Source organism: Neofelis nebulosa, chromosome 9 (assembly GCF_028018385.1).
Source record: "Neofelis nebulosa isolate mNeoNeb1 chromosome 9, mNeoNeb1.pri, whole genome shotgun sequence".
In the NCBI taxonomy this organism is placed as follows: Eukaryota; Metazoa; Chordata; class Mammalia; order Carnivora; family Felidae; genus Neofelis; species Neofelis nebulosa.
In genome coordinates this window covers 60,068,710-60,082,293 of record NC_080790.1, presented here as the reverse complement: position 1 = coordinate 60,082,293, position 13,584 = coordinate 60,068,710, and the positions used below count along the sequence as shown (strand labels likewise).

The following is a 13,584-nucleotide window of genomic DNA, read 5'->3' as shown; positions in this document are numbered from 1 at the left end:
TGATTCAGTGGTATAAAATCAGAATAGAATTTAGAGTTCTGATTGTCAAGAATGAACAGAATCAGGCATTAGGCTGTGAGGCTCTGAAAGGTTATATGCTGCAAGCATTAATTTATCATCAGATACTTACTACCTGCTTAAGGTGATGGTGAAACATAGCATCTAAACAGACAAAATAAGAGAGAGTATTGGTTACAATGATAACTGCAGATTTAATCTGGAGAGTTCCAATAAAATAAGTTCTTGAACAATCCTAATAAGTCATTAAGAGTTTCTAAATTAAGAGCTTAGGTCAGTGTGAGAGAAGTGAACTTTGTTGTGATGGCTATTTCTTTATGGAAATGTTCAGTTCTATTCCTGTAAAATTCAAATGAGAATTTTGCTTCTGGCAGTGTGACGTGACTAGCTAGCGTGGATAACTCCCCTATTGGAAAACAGTTAAAAACTTGGGTAAAATATGACCAAATGATCTTTGCAAATGCACTTCTTAAGTAACACAGATAGAAAGAACCCAAAGAAACTAAAAAAAATAAAATAAAATAAAATAAAATTGAAAGCAGGAAGTCTAGAAGATAAGTATTCATCTTAGTTTTCCCACTGAGGATTTCTACTGAAGCCATGATTTACTGCTTTTGCCTCTGCATGGAGATGCAGGAAAAGTCTAGCACTGGCCATGCCCACAAGATGGGAGGCCTAATAAAGTCCCTTTGTTGCACAAAGCTGATATCCCAGAGCTGTACCATCAGTGTAATGAACTCATTGCACAGAAGAAAACAATGAGGAAGATTGCCTCTTCTGTTCTTAGTATTAATAGGTAGAAGTGATATTGAAATTTTATAAATAGGAACTAGTCTTCTTTGGATTTCATTTATGTATGTTCTTGATGTTGTGATAAAATTATTATTTTTATTAAATTTCATCCCTTGAATATTAAGTCTTTTTAATATTCTCTCTGACAAAATGGAAAGTATGCATAAAGTACTTATACTGCATTGCAAAGAGCAAAGTTACTTAAGCATTTGTGTGATTTGTTGAGTGGTAAACTAATCACCCTTTTTCCCTGGAACACCATTTTTACTTGAAAAAATGACTGACTTCTTATGAACACTTAGGTATTAATTTAACAAACGTTTTCCTGAAACTGAACACAGTGATCTTGCTACTTAAAGTGACTGAAATTGTTTGTTCCCAATGATAAAATATGAGCTTTCAAGTGAAAGTATTTTGCAAAACTTATTTTCAACATGTTAAGCTTGATAATTTTCCAAGTGTTTAAAGATTTTTCTGATGGAATATGTACTGATATAAGCAAATGTGATTCCTTTGGTATTATATAATGGAATGTGTAAACATTTAAAATATCTGCATAAGGGTGCTTAGGTGGCTCAGTCAGTTGAGTGTCCGACTTTGGCTCAGGTCATGATCTTGCTGTTAGTGGGTTTGAGCCCCATATCAGGCTCACTGCTGTCAGAGCAGAGCCTGCATTGGATCCCCTGTCCCCCTCTCTCTCTACCCCTGCCCTGCTCACTGGCGCTATCTCAAAAATAAAAACATTTAAAAAAATAGAATATCTGCATCATTCAGATAATCAGTATTTTCCAAAAGACTAAAGCATATGATGTTACAAAATTATGCATGAGTAAAAAACCCATTCAACATGCATGATTAGAGCATTGGATCTTAATTTAACAGAGTTTGAAAAGTTTGTGAAAAGTTTATTGATAGGGTTTCAGATTCCACATTACTGTTAACTGTTAAGAAAATACCATTTGTAGAGTTTCGATATAGTAGGAAAGAAGAGCTCAAATTGTCTGAAAGGATCATTAAAATACTCCTATCTTTTCCAACTGTATATCTGTATGAGGCTGGGTTTTCTTCATATACTTCGATCTAAATAGCATATCACACAGATTGAACATGAGAGTAGAGATGAGAATCTAGCTGTCTGTCAAATTGGACATTGGTGATATTTTAGAGTGATACAAACACATTGAAGAGATTTGTAAAAATATAAAACAGTGGCACTCTTCTTATTAAATTGTTTTGTATAGAGGGTATACAGAAAGCAACAGGTCTGGATGGGTTCACTGATGAATGCTACCAAACTTTTAAGGAAGTATACCAATTCTCTACAATCTCTTTTGGAGGATAGAAGCAGAAAAAATACTTACTAGCTTATTCTCTGAGGCCAACATTACCTTATACTAAAACCAAACAAAGACATTACAAGAAAACTATAGAATAATACCTCTTAATGACATAGATGTAAAAATTCTCAACAAATTATTAGCAAATCAAATCCAAAAAAATGTGAGAAGAATTATATGCCACAACCAAGTGGGATTTATCTCAGATATGCAAGTCTGGTTCAGTATTTCAATGAATGTAATCCACCACATCAATATACTAAAACAGAAAAATCACAGGACTGTATCAGTAGATGCAGAAAAAGCATTTGACAAAATCTTACACCCATTAATGATAAAAATCAAAAATCTCAGCCAGCTGGGAATAGTGGAAAACTTCTTCAACTTCATAAAGAACATCTACAAAATCCCAACAGTTCACATCATGCTTTATGGTGAGAAACTCAAAACTTTCCCGCTAAGATCAAGTACCAGGCAAGGATGTCCTTTCACCACTTTTCTACATCATACTGTTAGTCCTTACTGATGAAATAAGACATGAAAAGAAAATAAAAAGTATACATATTGGGAAGTAAGATGTGAAACTCTCTTTGTCCACAGAATACATGATCATCTATTTAGAAAACAAAAGAATCAACATAAAAACCTCCTGGAACTAACTGATTATAACAAGGTTGCAGAATGCAAGATTTATATATGGAAGTCATTTGCTTTCCTATATATCAACAATGAACAGTGAAATTTGAAATTAACACAATTTCATTTACATTAGCACCCCAAAAACCAGAATACTTAGGTGTAAAGCTAACAAAATATGTACAAGATGTGTATGAAAAATACTGTAAAATTCTGATGAATGAGATCAAAGAACCAAATGAGAGATATTCCATGTTCATGGATAGGAAGACTCAATATTGTCAAAATGTCAGTTCTTTTTAGCTTGACCTACAGATTCAATCATTCACGATGAAAATCCCAACAAAGTATTTTGTGGATATCAACAAACTGATTCTAAAGTTTATATGAAGAAGCATATGGAGAAGACTCAGAATAGCCAACACAATATTGAAGGAGAAGAACAAAGTTAGAGGACTGATACTACCTGAATTCAAGACTTACTATAAAGCTACAGTAATCACTACTGTGTGATACTGATGAAAGAAGAGACATCAGTGGAACAGAACACAGAACCTAAATATAGACCCCATAAATATAGTCAACTGATCTTTGACAAAGGAGTGAAACTAATGAAGCAAAGATAATCTTTTCAACAAATGGTGCTGGAACAACTGGACATCCATATGCAAAAAAAAAAAATGCATCTAGATAGACACTTTACACCCTTCACAAAAATTAACTCAAATTGTGACCTAATGTGATCTCCATGTGAAGTGCAAAACCGTAAAACTACTAGAAGATAACACAGGAGAAAACCTGGATGACATTGGGTATGGTGATGCCATTTTAGATAGAAAACAAAAGATATGATCCATGCAAGAAATAATGGATAATTTCATTGAATTTAAAAACTTGCCTTGTGACAGACAGTATCAAGAGAAGAAGAGAAGCAACAGACAGGGAGACAATACTTACAAAAGACACATCTGATAAAGGAGTGTTATCCAAAATATACAAAGAACAATACAAGAGCAAACAACCCAATTTAAAAAATGGGACATAAACCTTAAGAAACATTTAGCCAAAGAATACGTACAGATGGCAAACAGACATATGTCAAGATGCTCCACATCATGTCATCAGGGAACTGCAAATAAAAACAATGAGATACCACTATCCACCTTCCATAGAATGGCCAAAATCTGGAACACTGACAACACCCAGTGCTGGTGAGGATGTGGACCAACATCTTTCATATGTTGCTGGTGGGAATGCAGAGTGCTACAGCTACTTGGAAGGGAGTTTGGTGGTTTCTTATAAAACTAAACGTAATGTTTCCATACAACCCAGCAGTCATACTACTTGGTATTTACCCAAACAAAATGAAAACCCTTGTCCACATAAAAACCTGCTCATGGATGTTTTATAGTAGCTTTATTCATAATTACTAAAATTTTGAAGCAGTTGAGGTGTCTTTCAAGAGATGAATGGATAAACTGGGGTACATGCAGCCAATGGAATATTATTTGGCACTAAAAAGAAGTGACCTATCGAGCCATGAAAAGACATAGGGGAACCTTAATGCATATTAGTAAATGAAAGGGGCTAATCTGAAAAGACTATGTAATTGTATGATTACAACTATGTGATGTTCTGGAAAAGGTAAAAATATGGAGAAAATAGATCACTTTTTTGTTGTTGCCAATGGTGGGGAGTAGGGGAGATGAATAGGTGGAGCATAGAGGATGTTTAGGGCAGTAAAATATCATTTAATATTATAATGATAGATATGTGGCGTTATACATTTGTCCAAACAAATAGAATGTGCACCACCACAAGTGAACCCTAAGGTAAACTATGGATTTAGGGTGATTATGATACATCAGTGTAGGTTCATCCTTGGTAAACAGTGTAACATACTGATTAGTCATGTTGATAATGGGATAGGCTCTGTATGTGTGTATGCTCAGGATTATATGGGAAATCTCTGTGCCTCTGTCTTGATTTTGTTGTACACCTAAAACTGCTCTAAAAAATAAAGTCTTTTAAAAAGTATATTTATTCTTCATAAAAATATGTTAACATGAGTTTATTAGTTATGTATGAGTGAATTAAATATTTTCTAAATTTCTTATATTTAATTTTTTAATGAAGCAAATATTGATAGATGGAACCTACATAAAGGCTCCTTGTAGTTCTCAAAACATTTATTTATTTATTTATTTATTTATTTATTTATTTATTTATTTATTTTTAAAAAGAGAGAGAGAGAGAGAGAGAGAGAGAGCATGAGAGGGGGAGGGGCAGAGAGCGAGAAAGACACAGAATCTGAAACAGGTTCCAATCTGTCAGCATAGAGCCAGATGTAGGGCTCAAACTCATGAACTGACAGATTATGACCTGAGCTGAAGTTGGACACTTAACTGACTGAGCCACCCAGGTGCCCCTCTCAAAGCATTTAAAAGGGCCTTGAAATAAAAACTTTTGGGAACTGTTGATCTGCACTCTCCACTAAAGGACAGAGATCATCAGACTGTATTAAAAAATTTTCTGGCTATATGCTGTGTATAAGAGACAGTCCTAAAATAAAAGGAGGTTATTTCAGAAGGAAAAAAAGGAACCTGAGAAGAAATGTTTGAGTAGCTTTTCAGTTCTTGCACGTATTTATTCCTTGATTTGTGTCCTTTAGAAAATGTTCCATGACCTTATATTTGACATTTCTACTGCCCTGCAGGTCCTTATCACGTAAGAAATTGAATGATTTGTCGCTATAGGCGATTCAGCAGTGTATGCATACCAGTTAAATACTTTTTAAGGACCTATGGAACATGTATGAAGTTGATCATGACTTAAGCCATGAAACTTGCCTCAATACATTTTGAAGGATTGAAATTAAGTAGATCCTATTCTGTGACCCCCAAATCAATGAAATGTAATCTATTACATAAAGATAAGTAGAGGGGATAAGTAGAGAGGTAGCAGTTAAGTCAATTAAACATCCGACTCTTGATCTCGGCTCAGGTCATGATCTCGCAGTTTGTGAGTTCAAGCCCTGCATCAAGCTCTGGGCTGATCATGCAGAACCTGCTTGGGATTCTCTCTCTTCTTCTTTCTGCCCTCTCCCGCTTGTGCTCTCTCTCTAAATAAATAAATAAATAAACATAAAAACAAGAAAGTAGAAAAACTCCATATAGTTGGAAAAAGGTTCTAAACATGAGTCAAAGAACTTGTAATGAAAAATTAGAAAATATTTAAATACAAGATAACAAAATAATTAATAATAAAATGTGAGGTATAGTTAAAATAGTACTTAGAGGAATATATAGTCCTAAATGCTTAGATCAGGAAAGAAGAAATGCTCAGAATTCAGGAGTTAAAATATACCTGAGGGAACTAGGAGGAAGGAAATAGTAAAAATGAGCGTAAACTACTAAAATAGAAAACATACTAGAAAGGATCAACAAAGCCAAAAGTTGTTGATTGGGAAAGCCCAAGGAAATTGACAGTTTCTAGCAAGAATTATCTAGAAACAAAAAAGAGCAGACACAAATGGCATTGGGAGTGTAAAAAGTACAAAACTATAGATTTTACAGAAATTAAAATAATAAAAAGATTTTAAAATGTTTTATGTCACTAAATTTGAAGTCTTGGATGAAATGTGTAAATTCCAAGGGGGAAAATACTTATCCAAATTGACATTGGGAGACACGAAACACCTGAATACTTCTATAATCATTAAAGAAATTATATCTGTAATTAGAAGCCTTCTCTAAAAGAAAACAAGCTCAGATAACTTTGGATTTTTTCCAGGAATGTGGAGTTGCTTTAATTTTAGAAAATCTATTAAATTATCACATTAATAAGTTAAGGGTTTAAAAGATCTTAAATTATCCCAAAATATTTTTAAAGTGATAAAAGTTTAACACCTATATGTAAAAATAAAATTAGAAGTAGATTTAAAACCTCAAAGTCATAAGAGAACTTAATTTTATAAAGAGTAATATTTTTGAAAGAAGAAACAGTAAACCTATAGGAAACATATTTTAGGATGAAAAATCAGAAGCATTCCCTTTTAAGATCGAGAATAATATAGGAATGACCCTCTTTACAATACCTAGTCGGAATCATGATGAGAACTCGATGTTGAACATAAGAAACACATCACAAAAATGTTAATGTTATTTCATTGTATCAAGTCAAGAAATATGTAAAACTACACACTATATTCTTTTTTGACTTTTTATTGTGATAAAATCTACAAACAAAACTTACTTTTTAAAACATTTTTAAGTGTGCAGCTAGTTCTGTTGCATTAAGTACACTCACGGTGTTGTACCCTTCACCACTATCTGTTTCAAGATTGTTTTCATTATACCAAATAGAAACTCTGTATCCATTAGACATAACTCTCCATGTCCCCTTCTCCCATGCCTGGTAATATCTGCTCTACTTTCTGTCACTATATATTTGCGTATTCCTCATATAAGAGGAATCATAACAGTATTTGACCTTTTGTGTCTGGCTTATTTCACTTAGCATAATGTCCTCAAGTTTCATCCATGATGTATCATGTATCAGAATTTTATACCTCTTAAGGCTAATAATATTCTGTGGTATAGATATACCACATCTTGTTTATCCATTCATCAGCAACATGTTCTTTAGGGTTGCATACATAAGTAGTATTCTTTTTTGGAAAAGAGGAGAGAAGAAGTAATCCAAAATTAAAGGTGGTAGTCATCTCTGGATGATGGAAGGAAAGGGAGGCGATTCAGGAGAGGACATAGTAGTGTTCTATTTCTTTAGCTGGATGGTGGTACAGGATGTTCATTTTATTAGTCATTAAAATAGTACTTCTGTGTTTTATACTTCAGTATCTATAATGTATTTCACAATTGTAAAAAATCAACATTGCCATTAAGTTTAATTAAAGTATTAGTGCATGACAATCTTTTTAGAACATTTTGTTTAATAAAACTCTGAAAAATCATAAAATCGAAGTAGTGCTCCCCCACATCCCCCTATCCTTGTATATAGGAGAAAGAGTTCAATTTCTAGCTTGTGGTTTATTTTATGTGACATTTTAATAGGTAGAGGAAGTCTGTCAAATATTTTAATAGGAGAGGTATTATATTAATCTTGGGATCCATAATAAATGAAACATTGTACTATGAACTATTCTGTAAGAAGACCCTAACTTGAATAATTTGGACAAGAGATATTCTCTCCAAATTCTTATGATATGAAAAAAAGAATACACTAAATTTAACTAAATTTAATTAATTTGCTTGCTACATTATGTTATATACCTGTTGTTGTTAGCTTGGGTGGGGGTTGGGGAAGTGGCAAGATTAGATACATGCTTTTTTTGTAAAATCTATAATGTTTAAAAATAGTTATAAAGAAGTCCCGAATCTTACAAAACTGTATTTATTTATTTTATAATCAGTTCATTCTTTACTAATAAAGTCATTATAGGGGCGCCTGGGTGGCTCAGTCGGTTTAGCGTCCGACTTCGGCTCAGGTCATGATCTCACGGCCCGTGAGTTCAAGCCCCACGTTGGGCTCTGTGCTGAAAGCTCAGAGCCTGCTTTAGATTCTGTGTCTCCCTCTCTCTCTGACCCTCCCCCGTTCATGCTCTGTCTTTCTCTGTCTCAAAAATAAACAAACATTTAAATTTTTTTTTAAAATAAAGTCATTATAAATTTTTTCCCTTTTAAGCTATACAGAGAAAACATGTATTCACCTATTGCTCGTATGGTTATCACTTGAATGAGGGTGCACATTGAAGTGGAGAATTCGTTTTAGGTCTGGTAAGAATGTTGGGGGTCAATGCATAGATTTTAGTAACATAACTGCCTTACTTTAATTTTGTTTTTACTGTTTATTTTTGAGAGAGAGAGAGGAGAGAGAGAGAGCAAGTGGGGGAGGGACAGAGAGAGAGAGAGAGAGAGAGAGAGAGAGAGAGAGAGAGAGAGAGAGAGAAACATAGAATCTAAAACAGGTTCCAGGCTCTGAGCTGTCAGCACTGAGCCTGACATGGGGCTCAAACTTGGGAATCGCTAGATCATGACCTAGGCCAAAGTCTGATGCTTAACTGACTGAACCACTCAGGTGCCCCCATAGCTGCATTGCTTTAAACATCCTGCATTGAGTTATGTTTATTTATTTTCCTAATTTCAAGATTGGTGATCCAGGAAGGATTACTTGTAATATTAGTGTAATAAATCAGGTCAAGTGGTCAATAAATATTCATAATAAATACTATTTATTAAGTACCTACCGTATGCTAAAAACTCTACTAGATATTTTAGTATATTGTTATAAGAGTTTCTCCAGGACATGTATCTAAGATGGATATTATTGCTGAGTTGTAAGATATGCATGTGTCCCACCTTACAAGGTAATGTCAACTTGCTTTCCAAAGTGGCTATATCAGTTAGAACTTTCTCCTGCAGTGTAAGAGAGTTTGTTTGCATTGTTCCCCATTTTTATCATCACTTGGTATTGTCCAGCTTTTAAAAATATTTGTCAATCTGGGGCGCCTGGGTGGCTCAGTCAGTTGAGCATCTGACTTCAGCTCAGGTCATGATCTCGCAGTTCGTGGGTTCGAGCCCCGTGTTAGGCTCTGTGCTGACAGCTCGGAGCCTGGAGACTGCTTCGGATTCTGTGTCTCCCTCTCTCTCTGCCCCTCCCCCACTCATGCTCTGTCTCTCTCTGTCTCACTCTGTCTCAAAAATAAACATTAAAAAATTTTTAAAAAAATATTTGTCAATCTGACAGTGTGAAACTAAGGCTCAGATACATGAAGAAATGGGCCAGAAATTAACCAGTGAATAAATGCTGGTGTTACATTCAAATGCAGGTTTGCCTGATGGCAACTACAATAGGCTGGATTTCAAAGAAATGGAAATATATAGGCTAAGTCGTTTTTATAGCAGAGAATACTTAGGAAAAATGAAAGTGATATTTCTTAAGCAAAAATGATTATATTATGTAAGAACTTTCTGAGGGGAAGTATTTCTGAAAGTGTGATTTTAGATTAACTGGATTAGAATCACCTGGTAGTAGTGGTGAGTGTGTGGGAGGGGTGGGCTGGGAGTAGAGAAGGGAGGTACATATTATTTTTAGAAATGTAGCAGATTCCTGAGCCTATCTCTGGTTTTGCTAATTTAAGATCTCTGGGGATAGGATCCAGTCATCTAAATTGTCTAAAGCTCTCTTACTTTTATTTTTGTTTTTTAGTAAACACTAAAGTTAACTTTGGCTTTAGGAGTTTTGAAGTAATTCCTCAAATATTGTCAGATTCACATACAAACATGTATGAACGTAGGCCAAGAGACAGAAACTTAGTCTTACATATATGTGAACACTCACTGACTTTGTCATTGTTCTTTCTTTCTCTTAAAATTCCTTTTACTATTTTTTCTCTCATTTCTGTTCCCTTCTGTACCTTGCCCGACATGAAATAACATTAGGACTCTGGCAGCAGTAAGAGTAATTCTAAATTCTCTCTGCCTGGCTGGCCCCTACTCCTTTGTGGAAGGACTATAAGATGCAAAAGACACGCTCGTCTCACACTGCAATCGCTTATTTCATTCCTCTTTATAGAACTGATGATAGCGGTGATATCAGTTGTGGGCTGGTAAAGACTTAGACTCGGTTGTAAAAAGTGGAGATTCATGGAGCTGAGGTAGAGCTGTGAAAGATCCTTAAAGAGGAAAACAATGTGGGAGCTTGGTGGAGAATTACTAGAAATACAGTTCAGACCTCTTTTCCCAGCACAGACTCTAGTGAGATCCTGCGTTAACAATAGAAATGGATATTGTAGACTCAAAAGACTGTTCTGCTCACCTGTCCAGACCTTACAAAGGGCTGTTTTCATTGTTGCTGAGCAAGTAAATACTTAAAGTGGTACAACTAAATATGGTTAGAATTTAGTAGCTTTTATTTTCTGTTGTTTCAGAGACTGATATACCAAAAAGTTAAAAACTGCTTGAGTTCAGCAGAAAACCCTTCTAAAAAATTTTTATCTAAAAAATGAATTTGAATGTTAATCGTCAAAACTCTAGCTTTTATAGCAATTATCCTTAAATTGGGCTTTCAAAATTATGCTCATTTCCAAGTTACCTTAATTTTTATAGTTTATTTGGTTATAAAAAATAATTATTATTAGGGGATTAGTGTCATACTTTGTGAAACAGATTTGTTTAAAAAATCTGAAAATAATGTGTGGCAGTTTGTATGTCATGCTTCCAAAACAGAGGCTTTAAATCCTATATTATATGTAAAAGTTGTTAGCTATTCTAAAGGTACAATAAGAGATTATTGTTCATATCAGTGTAATAAATTGATACTACCTGATCATACTTTTTCATTTTGCACATTGTCAGAACCTTGGACCTTAATCTTATTCTTTGATTGACAGTAGCGACCAGGGAAAGAACAATTGTATTGTTTGGGATAGTCACATCTGTTCAACTTGATTCAGTTGAGGGTATTTGCATATTCTTAAGTATTTCTTCTGAGAGGGCTTAAATCCTTCTCAAGTGCTTGATGCATTTTTGAAATTCATTCATAAGGTATCTACATGCACTAATAGCTCTGTATAATATTGCTGTGCATAATCTGACAGATAAGACCACATTTTAAAACAAGGTATTCTTTAGGGATGCTACATTACATTTTTTACTTGTCCTGCTGGCAGAAATGTCAATTTTTTTCTAAAAGGCTGGCTTAATGTTTTGATTAAATTAGTATATCTTTATTTTAGGCAGGTTTGTCAATCAGAAGACAAATAAAATAAAGATTTATTAAATAATAATTCAAAGGTTAATGGTAGTTTTTCCAGCCTTGGTTGGAAAATCGAATAATTTTATAGAAAACCATTGTAGAGCTTAAATGGATTTCTGTTTAGTCTCCTTATTTTATAGGGATGTTTAGTGAGGCTTGTTTACTTACTCAGAGTCACACAGCTTGAAAATTAGGCCTTATTTTAGATGTGAACTCCAAACCAGTAAATCCTAAGGAATGCTGGTGTATGACCTCTGGTTTACATTAATGATGTCATATGAACTCTGGTTTACTTTATTTGCAAATTATCCTCATCTAAAATGTTCCCTTGCCATTAGAACACGTAGTAAGGGATTACATCTTAATCATCTTCATATCTCTCTTGAATCAACAACGTGTCTTATACATAGGTAATGTCCAATCATTATTTTGCTGTTTTGTTTTCACTGTTCTCCTAGGCTATTATTCTATTAAGGATAATTTTGAAATGAGATAGCTTATTTCTAGAATGTTAAGTACCCTTGATAGCAAATAGGTGTTATTTTGTATTCATTTCTGATGAATTGGTAGTCTCTGTTTGGAGAATTTTGAGACCTGCTAGAATCGCTTGGCAGTGTCTGCCACAGACATAGCATCAGAGAAACCAACGGTTTCTTCCTTGATAGATGTGATCTTAGGGGAGGGAGAGAGAACTGTGGAGTGGAGTGATCAAAAAAGGCCCTAGGAAGAAATAAGGCTCAGATTAGAGGATAGATAGAACTCAGATACTGTAGTAAAAACGAGACACAATGCCACAGAGGCTGGAAGTTCTATAAAAATGGTAGGCATTCAAAAAGGAGAAATACCATTAATTACATTAAATAGAATGAAAGGAAGGAAAACAGTTGTCGAGTACTTTTGATACCTATCTCTGTGTTCTATCCTCTTTTTAGAGGAATTCTGGAGGCTTTCTGTCCTAGTTTCCATTCCTCGCTTTCCCTTTTCTGACATATTTAGAGTTGTTTTAGTTTATTTCTACTTCGGCCAGCTCTCTCCAATTTATGTCTGCCTTATTTAAAGAGGTAAAAGTTGCAATATAACTTCATCACAATTTTATTTCAATATTGTGTTACAGGAATACATTGGGGAAGGAAGTTTCAATTGTTATTTAATCATGTTATTTAAATAGTGTTTTAAAATATTTGGGTGTAAAATAACTCCAAAATTCCAAATTATATTTTATCTTCCAGGAATCCCCTTCTGGTCGAAGGAAAGCTCTGGCTACTAGCAGCATCAACATGAAACAGTATGCAAGCCCTATGCCAACTCAGACTGATGTCAAGTTAAAATTCAAGCCATTGTCTAAAAAAGTTGTATCTGCCACTCTCCAGTTTTCATTATCTTGCATTTTCCTTCGGGAAGGAAAAGCCACGTAAGTTTCTTTTGTCAAAAAGACAAGCTGCTTCTCAGTGTGTTTAAAAACTGTATGTAAACAGCTTTTGACTTAGTAGACTGGCAACAGTTGAGAATATCCTACTGCATACCAGTCATTCTTGCCATTCTTTGTTTCGGAGGCTGAATTAAATGAACTCCTTGGTGTATATAGTCTCTTGACTCTAGAGAATGGGCAATAATATAAAAGTAATATTATAGCAATTTCCAAATTTTAAATTGTGTATCATAGGGTGCCATCCATGTTTGTTTTGTATTAATTGTCTTTAGTGTAAGTAGTTGTACTCTTAAGTACAGACAGTGCAGTTTGTAGAGCTGTTTGATGCAGCTGAGATATAAGAGGAACCCAAGATGAAAAGTTCAGGATAAGAGGGATGAAAGAACTAAAGGGACTTTTACCAATTCATGTTCTTTGGCCCGGCCTTCCAAAAGTTGTATAGCAAAGTACAATTTTCTATATAATTATCCTTTTAAGCAATCACTTCTTAAGTACTGAATAGGCATTGCACAAAGGTAATTCCTACACCAGTTCTGATCTCCTAAGTGTAAAATTCTAACTGTATAAAATGAGGTAAACATGCCTGGAACAGGAAAA

General features: G+C 34.4%; 1 protein-coding gene across 11 annotated transcripts in view; it reads left to right on the top strand.

Annotated features, from left to right (window-relative positions):
- EHBP1 (EH domain binding protein 1) overlaps window positions 1–13,584 on the top strand; it is a 378,662-nt gene that overhangs the window by 154,578 nt on the left and 210,500 nt on the right. For all 11 annotated transcript variants that reach the window (XM_058683956.1, XM_058683952.1, XM_058683950.1 and 8 more), the window contains one exon: window positions 12,788–12,969. In XM_058683956.1, the coding sequence (XP_058539939.1) occupies window positions 12,788–12,969 (182 nt within the window). The remainder of the gene's footprint in view (window positions 1–12,787; window positions 12,970–13,584) is intronic.